At 48.0% G+C, this 16,803-nt stretch overlaps 3 protein-coding genes across 3 annotated transcripts; 1 reads left to right on the top strand and 2 right to left on the bottom strand.

Annotated features, from left to right (window-relative positions):
* Window positions 1-30: 30 nt before the first annotated feature.
* PtA15_9A346 (uncharacterized protein) lies at window positions 31-1,778 on the bottom strand (the record flags this gene model as incomplete). The annotated part of the gene is made up of 4 exons (XM_053172544.1): window positions 31-501; window positions 571-747; window positions 857-1,087; window positions 1,194-1,778. 4 exons carry the CDS (start codon window positions 1,776-1,778, stop codon window positions 31-33), a joined length of 1,464 nt encoding a protein of 487 aa, XP_053023774.1.
* Window positions 1,779-2,581: 803 nt separating this feature from the next.
* Window positions 2,582-4,484, top strand: PtA15_9A345 (uncharacterized protein; the record flags this gene model as incomplete). The annotated part of the gene is made up of 6 exons (XM_053172543.1): window positions 2,582-2,714; window positions 2,784-3,031; window positions 3,101-3,828; window positions 3,920-4,050; window positions 4,128-4,268; window positions 4,393-4,484. 6 exons carry the CDS (start codon window positions 2,582-2,584, stop codon window positions 4,482-4,484), a joined length of 1,473 nt encoding a protein of 490 aa, XP_053023773.1.
* Window positions 4,485-5,604: 1,120 nt separating this feature from the next.
* On the bottom strand, window positions 5,605-9,431 carry PtA15_9A344 (uncharacterized protein; the record flags this gene model as incomplete). Its single annotated transcript, XM_053172542.1, has 5 exons — window positions 5,605-5,657; window positions 5,763-5,857; window positions 5,935-6,214; window positions 6,323-6,807; window positions 9,337-9,431. The coding sequence occupies 5 exons, from the start codon at window positions 9,429-9,431 to the stop codon at window positions 5,605-5,607; spliced, it is 1,008 nt and encodes a 335-aa protein (XP_053023772.1).
* Between the last annotated feature and the right edge of the window lie 7,372 nt (window positions 9,432-16,803).

The raw sequence follows: 16,803 nt of genomic DNA, 5'->3' as shown, positions 1-16,803 counted from the left end.
CTAGGAGAGATGATGGGTGTAAGACAAGAACTATTCCGTCTCTCGCACAAGGCTGCGTTGATGTTGTCGAACATTGTTGCGGAGCTTTGCCAGTGTCCCCTTGGTTAATCCCAGGTCCTTCAAATCGGCCTCGGGCATGTAGCCATTGGCAAACATCTTGTAGCTGTCAATATCTTTGCGCTCCAAGATTCGCAATGTCTCTTCGGTATTGGTGACCCCCGCAAACCTCAAGTAATCCGCCAACACCCCCGGGTTTTCAGCCGCGGGTGGGTCCGCCACGTCAGATGGCGGGGACGGCCCGCGAGTCGTTCCTGTCGTTCCTTGGCTTGCCATGGTCGCTTGGTAGGCCGCAATCACCGTTGCCACAATCTCGGATGTATTTATCTGCGGGGCGGGCACACTCGGGGAGCCGCCCAGCGGCGCAGATTTCTTGGTCTTGCAATTGTAAAACTTGAGCGTGGTCGGTGGAGATACAACACTAACACCTGGATGCTTTTGATGCTGCATAAAACACATTTGGTCTGTCAGGTTCTGCAAGACAAACGTAAAGTAAGTGATTCTGCCACTTACGATGGCTTTGGCCCATAAAGCCACGTTCCCCGGAGTGAGAATGATGTATCTGTTAAAGTCGGTCGGATCGGGGTAGATTGGGTGGACGGCGTCAACACTGGTGTTCCTTTTGTATCTGTTGAATATATCTTCTTTGATAATTGCCCGTGCCTGAAATTCTTCATCGCATGAATCTCCCTAAGTATAAATGCCAGTTGAGAGACAAAATTTGCACTGTAAGTCTTGTTGGCCCACTGACTGAAAAACTGGTTGGTATCATACAAAAACTGGTCGGTCTCATACTCACATCAGAATCGTCCGCGCCCATCAACCCCAAAGGAGCCAAACCCGAGGAACTTCCCTGCAATTGCGCCGCCAAAGTGGCTTCCCGAGCCTCACTCCGCCGGACCGTCTCTGAAAGCAAATCCTCATTTGCTGCCTGAACGATCTTGTCGCCGGGGTTGCTCATCTTGGCAACAATCCCACCGTTTTTGACGCTGAAAACCGTGATTGCTTGGATCCACGCAGCAAATTCGGCCTTGTTTGGTCATTGGTTTTGGAGAAGACATCAGCCATTGTTTGTTCCGACAAATGTGGGCGGTCCAAGATATAGTCGGTGGGCAGGCGATTGTCCCCTTGTAGACCAACTTCGGCATTTTGGTGTAAGTCTTTGAGCACTCGTCAGCGACCAATTGATGGAAGGATTCGTAGTCAATTGATCTGCAGTCAAACGTGATCCAACAATCTTTGGGTGTTCTTATCGACTTCCAAACGTCTTGCTTTTGCTTATTCTTCTTCGAGCAGTAAACCACAACAGTGATGTGGCAGTCAAACATACGTGGAGTCATTGGCAGGACAGAACAAGATGGGACGTCAACCACGGCGGCCTGCGCTGGTGGCGGAGGTGGGAGTGGGACGACATCAGTAGGTAATTCTTCGAAATCCGATCGGGAGGTTTGAGAATCTTCCACATTCCATCCCGTGGGCACCAGAGAGCGTTCGTGGAACTTTGGGTGGACCAAATCCGGGTAAACAGGGGTCGAAGCTTGAGGGGGCATGCCGGAAAGTGATGCCGAGCCGGAGCCATTTGGGTGAATCTGATTGTGGTAGGCATAGGTTTGCGGACCCATGAGATCCGGATGGAGATGCTCGCAGACCTCCGGATGAATTTGTGCTAACGATGGTGCTGATGCCTGCGGACATGGTTTTTGGTAAGGGCGGTAGCGCATCGTTCAGCTGCAAATAGGAGCGAATGATAGTGGTCAGCTGATAGGTGCCGCAATTGAGACAATGGGGAGGGAAACGAGAGAGAGGGGGGGGAGAACGATGCCTGCACCAGTAGAGCTCCGTGAACCCCAGTGAGCGACCCACTTCGTCCGAACCACTTCGTCGGAAACCTCAGCGATTGGGGTTGCGTGATCTTGAGCAGGCCTTTGGAATTCTGGGTTCAGGGGTGGTTGGGCAGGTCATGTGGCATGCTTCAGCACGCAGTCTCAAGTGGGGCCAAACCCGCCTGGGATTTTCTGCACTTGGGCTTTTCAGAAAGCAGGTTTGTATGTACTTTGGATGGATTTGCGAGAACAAATAAAAAAATATTTGTCCAAGCTTCTTGAAAAAGACAATAAAGAGAAATCTTGGTCATCTTTCAAAAAAGAAAGGTGTGGTAAATATAAACGCCTTCAAATGGTTACCTTGAACCTCAACCAGCAGTGATAAAAAATTGTAAAGATATGAAGACTTGATCCATATTTCAAATCCACATAACTGCTTGATGAAAGTATAAAAGAGAAAAAACAGGTAGAGAACACAGGTTGTTCCTCTTGAAGATAAATAAGTAAGACTGGTTTGGGGTGACGCGCATTTCTTCCTGCTGTTGTAAAACAATTGTTGATGTGGTGAATTCCTAGCTCAGTGGCTGTTGTGCGAGCTGGAGCTGTCCGAGTTCTGCAGAAGATGGGAGGATTTATAGTTCTGGAGATTTGCATGCAGGGAGACACATGATCGAGGCCAACTCCAGCCAGCAACAGCCACGATGGACGACGACTATCTCCAGACAACCAACTATGCCCACTCCTCATCCATCCTCGCCCTCACCAGCCGCTCGCTCCTCCGGCTCAAGGAAGCCATCGTCAGCACCACCACCTTCTACCCGCTCGTCGCACTGGGTACGTCTCTCTCAAGCTGCCGACTGACTGACTAGCTGGCTGACCGGGCATCTTCCTGGAGGAGCGCAGCCAAGAAGACGATCGTCTCGCTGATGAGCAGGATCGAGCATGGCCAGATCAAGCTGACCACCCCGGCCGAGAGCTTCGTCTTCGGCCGCTCCAAGGTCCACCCAGTCACCAACGACGAGCTCGTGGCAGTCATCGATGTCCGCAACGACGCCTTCTGGCTCCGCATGTTCCTGCTCAGCGACATCGGATTCGCCGAGGCATACATGGTCGGCGACATCCACGTCCACCGTCTGGACTCGCTCTTCAAGGTCCGCCCCTCCTGCCCAACTCTCTCGTCTACCTTGCTTGACTGATCCTTGTATGCCTGCTCCCCCCAGATCTTCATCCTCAATCGGGCCCACTTGTCCGAGATGTCCATGCTCAGCGCGTCCCTCTTCAGCTCCCTCAACACCCTCATGAACTCGCGCTTCGTCAACACCATCTCCAACACCATCTCCAACATCTCTGCCCACTACGACCTGTCCAACGGGATCTTCGAGGCCTTCCTGTCCAAGGACATGACCTACTCGTGTGCCTACTTCCCCCCCTCCCTCGGGGGCCCGGACGGCGATCTTGTGGGCCCGGGCGCAGACCAGGGAGCAGACGATCGGGCGGCTGGCAAGGGCACGAAGGACCCGCTCGAGACGGCCCAGTACGCCAAGCTCGACCTGATCATCGATCAGGCCAAGATCAGGAGGGGCGACCGGGTGCTCGAGATCGGCTCGGGCTGGGGCAGCTTCGCGATCCGGGCCGTCGAGCGGACGGGGTGCAGGGTGGACACGGTGACCCTGTCGGTCGAGCAGAAGGCGCTCGCCGAGGCCCGCATCCGCCAGGCCGGCCTCGAACACTCCATCGTCGTCCATCTGCTCGACTACCGCGACTTGCCCGCCAGGTTCAAGCACACAAAATTCGATCGCCTCGTCTCGATCGAGATGATCGAGAGCATCGGCATCGAGTTCCTCGAGAGCTACTTCGCAGTCGTCCATCAGTGCTTGCACCCGCTCTCCGGCATCGCCGTCTTCCAGGTCATCACCATCCCCGAATCCCGCTTCGACCGCTACGTCAAGTCTGTGTCTTTCCCTACAATCCGGGCTGAAGGATGATGACGTCTTACACTGAGCTGCCGGGGTTTTTTTTCTTTTTTTTTTCTTTCTTAGAGAAGTCGACTTCATCCGTAAGTGGATCTTCCCCGGCGGGATCCTGCCCTCAGTCACATTCATGACCAACGCGATCGCGAAGGGCTCTAGCCAGCGGCTGCTGATCGACTCGGTCCAGAACATCGGCCCCCGTCAGTGCCCTACCTCTCCCCCTTAGATTGACACACAGAACCACTGGACACTGAGAGACTTGCACGGGGCTGCACAGATTATGCACGCACCTTGCGCGAATGGGAGCGCCGGTTCACCGACAACTTCGACCGCTTGGTCGCACCCTGCTTGCTGCACACGTACCCTGAACTCGCTGACAACCCGCACCGGATCCAGATCTTCAAACGCAAATGGATCTGTACGTCCCCCCTCCCCCTCATCCATCCTAGTTCTCCCAGCAAAAAACCAACAGCGGGCAGAGAAAGAGAGAGAGGGATATAACGGGGGGTAACGATTTACCCTGCTTTTCGTCTTCTTCCTAGATTACTTCGAGTACTGCGCGACCGGCTTCCAGGCGCGAGTCATCGGCGACCACATCTTCACGCTCACAAGAGAGGGGAACTTGACCCTTTAGAAAAATCGTAGAAAAACCGTAGAAAAATCGTAGAAAAACCCTACAAAAACCCCCGTTCCCACACATCCCGCCAAACGCAAACCTGACAGTAGCCTAAACAAGCATAAAGGAGTATGGTTGCTGCACGATCTGCGAAAAGTGTGACAAAAAAATTATGTACAACAACAAACGCAACCAACTATCAAAAAAGAAAATGTAATAGCCATGGGGATCGGTGATTAAAATGAACATTAAAGTAGAGAGCAGCAGTGGATTATACGACAATGCAACTATTAACTTATAACATTTAGAGCATGTTTACCGGTGGCTAGTGTAGCTCGCAGCTAGCTAGCTTAGGCTTCAAACTCAACCACACTGGGCTGAGCTAAGCCTCAGCCAAAGTAGCAAGAAGCTAAGATTTGAGCTAACCCTTGCGACATATAGCAACGTATAAAGGTTTGAAAAATGGCATAGTTCTGATTCTGTCAGCCTGAACTTGGACATAGGGTCTAAGTGCCTCCTTGGGAGGGTCCCTGCGGGACAGTGTCCCCCCTTCAATAGAGGGACTTAGTTAAGTTAGCCCAGTGTCTAGTAGAGCCTCTCTTCTGGCCGCCCTGCCTACTGCTGGAACACTCTCATCTAAGAGAAAGCCATCAGCTCAACTTGGCACAGCTGCTTTCTTCCTCCCCTTGGGGAATTCAAGCTGTCTTCACTGCTCCGCAGTTTGATAATAGTTTCTATCTTTGCTGCTCACTTAACAAGTACTGGAGGACTTCCCGTTGGCATTTAGAGAGCTCTAGAAACTCCTAAATCAAGACCTCCAACAATCAGTGCACATGAAAGTCATGAGCTGTAGGGTTAGGAAAACATTTTCCCTTCTTCCAAAAATTAAGAGTATGGGTGTGTAAATTGAGATCTGGGAGGCTCCCAGACTTGACAGGAAGTCCTCCACTGTGACTGGCATTTTGGGTCAAGGCAAGACCCCCTATCTTTGTATATACACCTGGGGTATTTTCTCTGCCTGGTATATAGGCTGCAACCCTTTCCACGTGAACCCACCCACTTTCATCCATTCGGAAATGTAAGTTTTTCCTGGGTACTGGAACAAAACTTTGTGGAATAAAAAATGGAGAAGTGTATTCTAGGTCTCTGGAATGAGCACAAACTCTCGCGTGCTGCATCCGAATTTGATAACTACGAGGGGGAGAGGGAGAGAGGGAAATAGATTTGATAAGCCTTGGACGCGACAGAGTGGGTGCACGGAATCTTGCGTGTGGAGGGGGGAAAGAAGAGACTGACCGTCGCCGGATTGGAGTTCGTAGTATCGTGAGTCTGGGATCTTGGTTCCGTTGACAAAGGTTCCGTTGGCCGATTCGAGGTCGATGATGAATGGCCTGAGAGGAGTGGAGGGCGGATGAAGGTCAGTGGAGTTTTTTCCGAACGAGACAGAGTATAGGAGAGCGGACTGAACTTGACGAGGGTCTTGGAGTCGCCGAACTCGTTGGTCGAGCAGATCTGCCGGAACTGGATCACGGCGTGTTGTTTAGAGCTCGAGGGATGGTCGATCGGGATATCGACGACGACCCTGTCTCTGCCGAAGAGATACGCGGACTGGCGATGGATGTGGAACAGGTCGAGCTGCTCCTTGCCCTTGAACACGTACAGCCGCCAGTTCTTGCTCGTCGGCTTGCGCGCCTCCGGCGGCTCGTGGTACTTCAACACCACCCCCTTGAACGTCTTCGTCTCCGCCGCTAGCTTGCCCGACGGGTTAAAGTTCGGCTCATCCTTCGCCCCCGCAAACTCCTCCTCCTCCGCTTTTTCCTCTTCTTCTTCTTCTTGCTTCCGATCGAGCTGCTGACTTTCGGGTCTTTTATGGCGAGACGTTACGAGAGCTGGCGAGTTCGTCGATTGCCGATCTTGCGACACCAGTTCACGACGGTCTTTGTGGATCGAGCTTGTTCTTGGGGGGGAGCGGGATCGCGAGCGCTGTCGATGAGGTCGCGGCCTATCTTGCGACGCTGCATGGTTGGCTGGAGAGCGAGAGCTGCGTCGGGGTGGATGGTTGGGAGACCGGGAGCGATAGCGTCGTGGTTCCCGGCTTCCAGCCAGGCCGTTGTCTCTCGAAACCGATCTGCGTCTGCGTGGCGGATCCGCCGCGTCTTCGGACTCCCGGTTGCTGCTCCGGGCTTGTGGCCGCCTGCTCGGGCCAGGCTCACGGTCGGCTCGGCCTCGGTCGTAAGCCCTCTCGTGGCGCGAACTCATACTCGTGCTGTTCTCAGTTGATGGTTCTTGCTGAGCGTGGTAGGGTGTCGACGCTGGAGGATACTGTCGAGGGAGTTCGGGGCTTGGATTCACAACAAAGCACTCTCGGGATCCAACACCTCTGCAGTGCCAAACCACCTCAACCCATCCATCCCATGATCCCCCCCGGCTCCTGTTCCAGAATGTCATCAATCACTTCAGCTGCGCTGCTGTACAGAGCCGCCAGCAAAACCTGGTTAAGCCACGCCGGGGAAAACCCTACCCGGCTCGGGGGTCCACCAGCACTCTTTATTTTTGGGACTTGTTAAACGGCTCCGCTCTAACAGCTGCCTTGACCAACTCTGTGGTTGTGGCATTTTTGGCTGTCGTTTTCCCAATTGCAATGCCGCGACTGGCTAGTCGTCGAGATATTCCCCAATCGTCTCATTTTGTTATTTTTTACGAGGGCATGGCCCCCAATTTTGGGGTTTGAGGGGGTGTGAAATTCACAGGGTTGTACAAATCAGGTTGTGAAATGCAAGAGTGGAATGTAATCGTCAACGTGATTTAATTTATTATAAGCCTACATGGTGCAATTAAGGGTACCTATGTAACTTAACATGCATTTTCTCAAAGGGAAACCCCATTTTTTATGACCAGGGTGTAAGATTCCTGTTGGACTCTTCACTGAGGACCTGGGAAGCTGGCACAGTCACAGAGGCTCAAATTCTAGAAACCACACATGTTTGCATTACTAGCCCAGGAGAGATTTCAGCTTCTCTATCTATTACGACTGTAATGATAAGAAAAAAGAGCAGAAAGGAAATTGGTGCCCACCTGGCAAACTGGAGGACTTCCCATCGGCTAAATTGCTTATTCTAGAGGGACAGGCTAAACCTTACTGGCTGGTGAAATTTGATTGATATCGAGTTTTCACCAGCAAACAAGGTTTAGCAGCCTCCTTGAAATCAAGCCTTTTAGGCGACGGGAAGTCCTCCACTAGCCCAGGAGAGAGTTCAGCTTCTCTCTAACCTGGACTAAGAGCTTGCCAACTGATGAATTTTGGACTCGGAGCCAGAGGGAAGAGTGAAAAACAAGCCTGAGGAAAAAAGGTTGAGGCAGAGAAGAAAACAAGGAAGCCCTCATAGAGGGCTAAGCTGCTGGTTTGTGAGAGGGAAAAATGCTCTCACTACAAGAGACTCAATGGTCTCAGGGAAAAGGTGCCAAAACTGATGATGTTTCATTGTCAGGATGTGCACAATGAATATTACAACTAGGGGCTAGGTTGTGGGCAGAAGGTGGAACTGCATATTCATATGAAGGGAGAGAAGGGAGTGACATATGGGCAAAAGGGAGAGAAAACAGGAGAGAGAGATATGGAGTTTCAACACCAACTGCTTATGTGATCCCACACTGTGACACTCTTTGCAAAACCTCAGAGGGGGCTACACCACGGGTTGAAAATTTTGGGTGGCCGCTTGTTGGCTTGACCCCATGCTATGCCGCAGTCAAGCACTGGTCAGGCATAACCCTAGCTTAAAAAAGCCTCTTGGGCGGAGGGTCTGGGGGACCCCAACCGGAGGGCTCTCCACAGGGGAGGCTTATGAGTTATGTCTTGGTTTAAGCAGGAGCAGAAAGGATCTACTACACTACAAATCCCAACTAATATAAAAAAACTGAATACACAGAGTTGTAGGTTCTGTTCTTGCGAGGAATTTGAGCCACTTATCTATCTTGTAGCCAGAAAAACAACTCCTGGAGTCCCAAACAAGTGGAGCCTCATTTGGAAGACTTGTGCATTTTTGATCTTTTGAAAAGGTCAACAGATTGTGATAGAAAAAATCTGAGTAGACCAAATTGTAGAGAAAGAAAAGTAGCATAGGGTACAGATAAGGCGTGTTGGTGGAAAGGCTGGGGGAGGAGCTATAAAAATTTTAAAAACCTCTCAGCCAAATGAACTTTCTGCTCCCGCGTAAAATTTGGGATAATGCGCAATTCCCTCCCTGCAGGAGGGACGGCTTCGCAGCCAGCCACAGAGAGCCTCTCACCAGGGGGGACTTTTGTTAAGTTAGGGCATAACCTGATCTGCGCAATCCTGCCAGATTGGGCTGCCCGCCATCAAAAACTGGCAAGGCTCCAATGTCAGCCTACTCGCGGTCATGCCGTTGGTTTGATCGCATCACTCTAGACAAAGAAAAAGGTGCCATCCCGCCAAAATGGGCTGTCTGACGTCAAAAACTCTGTAGAAGTATGGCCAAAGCATCCCAGCAAGCATCAGTGAGACCTGGCATTCAAAACTACAGACAACGAGTCCTAACAACGAGTAGATGACATCTTGAGGAGAGCGGGTGGTTCCAGACCGGGAAGGTTGAACGGGATCAAGTTTGACCAGAGTGAGTGACTGGAGATACTTTTCAAAAGAAGAAAACTGTGATTGGTTGATTGTTCCAAATGAGTGCAACCAAAAAAATGTTCCATTGTTTGCAAACAACTCCGAGCAAGCTATGATGACTTCTGACAACCTATGACTAGTCTCTACATTGTGGTAAGACCAATCAAATCCAAAACCATTAAAAATTAGATAAAAATAAATTTTACATACATTAGAGGCGGATCCGCCGCGTCTTCGGACTCCCGGTTGCTGCTCCGGGCTTGGGGCCGCCTGCTCGGGCCAGGCTCACGGTCGGCTCGGCCTCGGTCGTAAGCCCTGTCGTGGCGCGAACTCATACTCGTGCTGTTCTCAGTTGATGGTTCTTGCTGAGCGTGGTAGGGTGTCGACACTGGAAGATACTGTTGAGGGAGTAATTCGGGGCTTGGATTCACAAAAAAACACTCTCGGGATCCAACACCTCTGCAGTGCCAAACCACCTCAACCCATCCATCCCATGATCCCCCCCGGCTCCTGTTCCAGAATATCATCAATCACTTCAGCTGCACTGCTGTACAGAGCCGCCAGCAAAACCTGGTTAAGCCACGCCGGGGAAAACCCTACCCGGCTCGGGGGTCCACCAGCACTCTTTATTTTTGGGACTTGTTAAACGGCTCCGCTCTGACAGCTGCCTTGACCAACTCTGTGGTTGTGGCATTTTTGGGTGTCGTTTTCCCAATTGCAATGCCGCATATTCCCCAATCATCTCATTTTGTTATTTTTTACAAGGGCATAGCCCCCAATTTTGGGGTTCGAGGGGGTGTGAAATTCACAGGGTTGTACAAATCATGTTGTGAAATGCAAAAGGGGAATGTAATCTTCAAAGTGATTTAATTTATTATAAGCCTAAATGGTGCAATTAAGGGTACCTATGTAACATAACATGTATTTTCTCAAAGGGAAACCCCATTTTTTATGACCAGTGTGTAAGATTCCTGTTGGACTCTTCACTGAGGACCTGGGAAGCTGGCACAGTCACAGAGGCTCAAATTCTAGAAACCACACATGTTTGCATTACTAGCCCAGGAGAGATTTCAGCTTCTCTATCTATTACGACTGTAATGATAAGAAAAAAGAGCAGAAAGGAAATTGGTGCCCACCTGGCAAACTGGAGGACTTCCCATCGGCTAAATTGCTTATTCTAGAGGGACAGGCTAAACCTTACTGGCTGGTGAAATTTGATTGATATCGAGTTTTCACCAGCAAACAAGGTTTAGCAGCCTCCTTGAAATCAAGCCTTTTAGGCGACGGGAAGTCCTCCACTAGCCCAGGAGAGAGTTCAGCTTCTCTCTGCTGAGCTAGGAGGGGTGCGGGGGAACCTGGACTAAGAGCTTGCCAAATGATGAATTTTGGACTCAGAGCCGGAGGGAAGAGTGAAAAACAAGCCCAAGGAAAAAAGCTCAAGGCAGAGAAAAAAACAAGGAAGCCCTCAAAGAGGGCTAAGCTGCTAGTTTGTGAGAGGGGAAAATTCACTCACTACAAGAGACTCGATGGTCTCAGGGAAAAGGTGCCAATACTGATGATGTTTCATTGTCAGGATGTGCACAATGAATATTACAACTAGGGGCCAGGTTGTGGGCAGAAGGTGGAACTGCATATTCATATGAAGGGAGAGAAGGGAGTGAAATATGGGCAAAAGGAAGAGAAAACAGGAGAGAGAGATGTGGAGTTTCAACACCAACTGCTTATGTGATCCCACACTGTGACACTCTTTGCAAAACCTCAGAGGGGGCTACACCACGGGTTGAAAATTTTGGGTGGCCGCTTGTTGGCTTGACCCCATGCTATGCCACAGTCAAGCACTGGTCAGGCATAACCCTAGCTTAACAAAGCCTCTTGGGCGGAGGGTCCGGGGGACCCCAACCAGAGGGCTCTCCACAGGAGAGGCTTATGAGTTATGTATTGGTTTAAGCAGGAGAAGAAAGGACCTACTGCACTACAAATCCCAACTAATATAAAAAAACTGAATACACAGAGTTGTAGGTTCTGCTCTTGCGAGGAATTTGAGCCACTCATCTATCTTGTAGCCAGAAAAACGACTCCTGGAGTCCCAAACAAGTGGAGCCTCATTTGGAAGACTTGTGCATTTTTGATCTTTTGAAAAGGTCAACAGATTGTGATAGAAAAAATCTGAGTAGACCAAATTTTAGAGAAAGAAAAGTAGCATAGGGTACAGATAGGGCATGTTGGTGGAGAGGCTGGGGGAGGAGCTATAAAAATTTTAAAAACCTCTCAGCCAAATGAACTTTCTGCTCCTGTGTAAAATTTGGGATAATGCGCAAGTCCCTCCCTGCAGAAGGGATGGCTTCGCAGCCAGCCACAGAGAGCCTCCCACCAGGGGGGACTTTTGTTAAGTTAGGGCATAACTTGATCTGTGCAATCCTGCCAGATTTAGGTGCCCGCCATCAAAAACTGGCAAGGCTCCAACGTCAGCCTACTTGCGGTCATGCCGTTGGTTTGATCACATCACGCTAGACAAAGAAAAAGGTGCCATCCCGCCAAAATGGGCTGTCTGACGTCAAAAACTCTGTAGAAGTATGGCCAAAGCATCCCAGCAAGCATCAGTGAGACCTGGCATTCAAAACTACAGACAACAAGTCCTAACAACGAGTAGATGACATCTTGAGGAGAGCGGGTGGTTCCAGACCGGGAAGGTTGAACGGGATCAAGTTTGACCAGAGTGAGTGACTGGAGATACTTTTCAAAAGAAGAAAACTGTGATTGGTTGATTGTTCCAAATGAGTGCAACCAAAAAAATGTTCCATTGTTTGCAAACAACTCCGAGCAAGCTATGATGACTTCTGACAACCTATGACTAGTCTCTACATTGTGGTAAGACCAATCAAATCCAAAACCATTAAAAATTAGATAACAATAAATTTTACATACATTAGATACATGTACACATCATCATAAAGCGTGGATGAATCTGGTTTCAAATTTATGAGGCTATTACATACAAATTACATAGAGATGTCATCAGGTACCTTGTGTCTGTGGGCAGGTAACTGCCAGCGTCCAACAGGTACCCCCCCGGCAGGTGCGGGTGCGGGTGCGGGTGTCTGGCCTCTGGTGCAACAGGTACCTCCCGGCACCCGCCATGGTAAAAGAGCCAGATAAATATATATATATGCATATATTGAATTGCATACATATGTATGCACCGGTGGCCGGGGGACCTTCCATTGGGGTTGGGTCGGGGCAATAGATATCCACAGCACTGGCCTTCGCCCTTGTCACCATATCTCTCACTCTGAGACCAGCCAATCACAACCACCTTCGCCATGGGAAACAGAAGAAAGCACCACCACAATAATGAAGCATCCCCATCCTCTGTACCCAGCTCCCCAGCCGAAGCTAAAGAAAATTCTTGAAAAAAGCAAAATAAGGGAATAATTGATCTCGATAACAATTCAGATTTCAAGGATGTGCCTGCCAGTGTCAATTCCACAACTCCTGGAAGCACTCAAAATTCCAATTCTATGCTCACGGACAACCAAGATCTCAGTAAGCATCTATTTTTCTCATGAAGCTCAGCACCTGATTACTTTGCTAAATCTTTTTGTCTATGCTCCAGAAAAAGCGCAATGTGTTCACAAGAATCAATTAAGTGCATGCTATGCATCTTAAAATACCCCTGCACTTTCTGACCTAAAGGACAAAAATGGTTGACGGATGATTGCTTATCTGTGTAAGACGTGAGTAGGTTTTTTCTTCAATTTTTTTGTGTATCTCACTCTTTTGTATGTCCATTGTTTTTTTAGATGTGGTACCAAGATCCACTGACCAACTTACTAGACTTCACCAACAAACCTTGCCAAGCATGTGGCCAGCTGCACCAAGAAACTACGTGAGTCGCAAGGAAGTCAGAAACTCGCCGCCATGGGGGTATCGGGAACCAGAGATATTGATCCGCAAGAGGTGAATATATAATTTTAATTCTTTTTCTCTCTGGATTTTGTCAATTCATTCTGATTATGTGGTAGGTCCCCCAGCTTTACGCCATTTGGTGTGCACAAGCAGCCCGGCCATTTGCTTCCCTTGGAGAAACCTCTCATCTTGCAATCATCCATCCAACTGTTGTGAAGAATCTTACAAAACAGAGAACCGTCTCCAATGACATTGCCAAACTTTATACGGCAGCGCAAGAATCACTCATTGAATCACTTAAGGTAGGTTCAATCAATCATATCATGCTTTGTCTTTGATACAATCAAACTGACCAAACTGACCCTTTTACTCTTGCTTGTCAGCATCATAAGGGCGCCATGTACCTTGGGCTTGATGCTTGGCAGTCTCCAAATGGTTTCGACGTCTTAGGAACGGTGCTTTATTGGTTAGTTGAAGAAGACAAAGGGGGATATCACTTGGAGGCCACACCGCTTGACTTTGTCAACCTACAGAAGAGCCACACCGGTGTTTACTTGGCCGAGACCGTCCAGCTTATTGTTGAAAAATTTGGCCTGAAGGAAAAGGTAGGCTCTCACACTTCTAATCTCCCACTTATTCATTTGGCTGATTAATGAAATCTTATACTTGTTTAGATCCATGGCATTGTAACAGACAACGCATCAAACAACAAGACTATGATTGAGGAGATCAAGACTTACCGGTGGCCTTGCTTCAAAGGTGAAATGCATTGGGTCTTTTGTTTTGCTCATATCCTCAACTTAATTGCTCAGGTCATCTTGAGACCTTTTGGAAGTCACAAGAGAAAAAACAACTCCCCATTGACTGTTGATCCAGCCTTCAACTCTGATAGTGATGAATCAGAAGAAGAAGAAGAACCTGAGGACTGAGATGATCATATCCGACTGAAAGTGATTCTTATAATTGTGAACCACTCATTTATTTACAGACTGAAATGATTTTACACCGGTTTTACAGGATAACCGGTGACTCTGCAGAAGATGAAGGTGAAGACAACAATGATGATGGTTCAATCATCAATGATTCTGTACTGGTGGCCGAGCTCATTGATGATGAGGAGGTGGAACTTGAGGATGATGATGTCAAAGATTTAAGTGATGAAGAGGATGATGATCAATACACATGAAACTTGTGCAAGAAAACTCTAACCAAGGTAAGCCCTTTCTTCTCATGTTTTCTTTCAAACCGCTGATTACTTATATGTAAAATATGTAAAAATAGTTTTGATCAATATCTAGGAAGCTGAACAAGTTGCCCAATACCAAGGCACTCTTTGTGCATATATGCAGAGATCTGGAGTGCTCAAGGCCACATACCATCAGGCGTGACGTTTGTACAAGGTGACATTCAACTCTGACACAATTGTGCAGCATTGTGAGATGCTTGGACGCAATGTGAGTTTTTATTTTCCTGCTCATAGTTCCATCCCAAGATTTTGTAAGCTTTTCTTTCACGCCTTGAGTGTCAGAAAGATTGAAAACATGCTCTATCTCAAGAATACTACATAAACAAGGATGATATTAACTTAGCTCGCAACCTGGTAGAGGTTCTTCAACCGTTTTATGAAATCACACAGCAAGTATCAATCCGTGGGGCGGCTCAAATAGCGGATATTATTGTCTTCATTGACCAAATCACCGGTCATCTATCCACCGCCATATCTGACAAGAAAGACCAGTACCCGCCGGCTTTGAGGAATGCGTTCCGCGCTGGCCTCCAGCTCACCAACAAATATTACACTTTGACCGACTGCTCACCTTTATACTGAGTTGCCATGGGTATGTTTTTCATTCATCCTCTCATTCAATTTAATCTATCCTTTCAACTGATAAGATTTCATCAGTTCTTCATCCCTTGTTCAAAGACAAGTACTTTAAGCTAGAAAAATGGCAACCGGAATGGATTCAAGAATCCATAAGGCTCACCCGCGAGATGTGGGAAAAGCACTACAAGCCTTCACCTCAGGCAAATAACTCCCAGCCACCACCAAATCCTCGTCCAAAGGCAAGTAAGACACACAGTTATCTCCGGTTTGAATTGATTGAAGCTAACAATCAATTGGAAATTGAAAGCAGCCACAGGGAGGTGTACTTGCAGGGTTGATGGGCGCCTCCGAAGCGCGTGGAGGGAGCAGTCCTACCAATCCACTGTCCTTGTGGCTTGCTGGAGGATTGAGTTTAAATGAAGATGGAGGGCCGGTGAACCCCCTCAATTGGTGGATAAAGCAACAACGAGCAGGTAACACTCATGGGGGTCTGCTCCAGATGGCCCTGGATGTTCTTAGCTGCCCAGGTACAGTGTTTCATCTTTTATTGTTATTTGAACCAGTCATTGATGTACTTCTATGTAAAATAGAAACAACTGTTGATGTGGAGCAATCTTTCAGCTTTGCAAGGGACTATGTCTCTCTCCGAAGGCATTGACTTAGTTCTTCCTTGGTTACCAGAGGGATGGCCGTTTTGTTTTATGCAAAGAACGGGTTTATAAAGAGCGGGGTCTTACGTAAATGGAAGCTCAAGAAGATTGCCGACGCAAAGTCCAAGGGCAAGGGAAGGTCAACAAGATGCCATCAAGACTAGTTTTTTTTTATCCTGAAATTGTGAAATGAATATGTAGTAGCCAGTTGTTATGCCGCAAAAAACATGCTACACCCGCGGGTACCTGCCACAGGTACCCAGGTACCCGCTTTCTGCCACCCCTGCGGGTGCGGGTGCGGGTGTTGAGAATGCGTGAATTTTATGGGGAGGTACCCGCACCTGTGGCGGGTACCCGGGTATCAAGTGACATCTTGAATTAATTACACAAGAACTGTTTATCTTAAAGCGCTCAAATGGGCTGAACACCCTTAAATTCACATGTATACATTTTTGTTTTCACAGAGTGTTTTTTTTTTTTTTTTCATCACAGATACACGTAGAAACCACTCATATCTTGGCAATCACCTATTTTGGGCCATATTTACTTCATTTAGGAAAATTCCCCACTCTGATCTTCAATCACACATATTAAATCACTTCTCAGACGTAATTTTCCTTCCCCATTTAGAATAAGCTAAGTGATCATAACCCAAAGGGGTAAGTTGTTTCATTACACATGTGCATCTTTCCCAAATAGTACATTTACTTCACAATACATTGTACAGCTTTCTCCATTAGTACATTTATTTCACTACATTTTAAATCACTTGCAGACATAATTTTTCCTATAAAAGGAGGCCACTCTTGCCCCTTCCTGTTTTCTTTTCCCCTCATTCTGCACTAGTGAATGATAATTGATATTATTCAGCAGACATCACTTCAAAATTTGCCCCCATCAAACATTGTCTCATCAGAAAATGTCCCTTATCAAAAATTGCCTCACTTCTGACTTTGACTCAAAAATCTGTCTCATTAATCTAAGAACAGGAATCTCACATCACACCAAACTCATCTGAAATTGACTCAGTACATCAAATATCACATACATAAAACTTTACAAGGTTTAGAGTAGCAAAGATTTAAAAGCTAAATTCAAGAAGATTGTGCCACACTAAACTAATAGTGAATCTCCTAGAGCTTATTTACAGGAGGGCAGCCCTTCAAGCACCCATGTAATCTGTCTTTTCCCGTGAAATTTTACATTTCCCCTCCAAGCTCTGCTTACGCTTGCGTGAGAGTTCCACAATGTTTTCTGATGGGTCAGGTGATTTGTGACAATCCCAACAAGCTCCAAGCAAACATTGAGATTTCCAAGTGTTTTTCA

The sequence above is a fragment of the Puccinia triticina genome, chromosome 9A (genome assembly GCF_026914185.1).
Source record: "Puccinia triticina chromosome 9A, complete sequence".
NCBI classification, from domain to species: domain Eukaryota; kingdom Fungi; phylum Basidiomycota; class Pucciniomycetes; order Pucciniales; family Pucciniaceae; genus Puccinia; species Puccinia triticina.
This window is presented reverse-complemented; position numbering and strand designations above follow the sequence as displayed.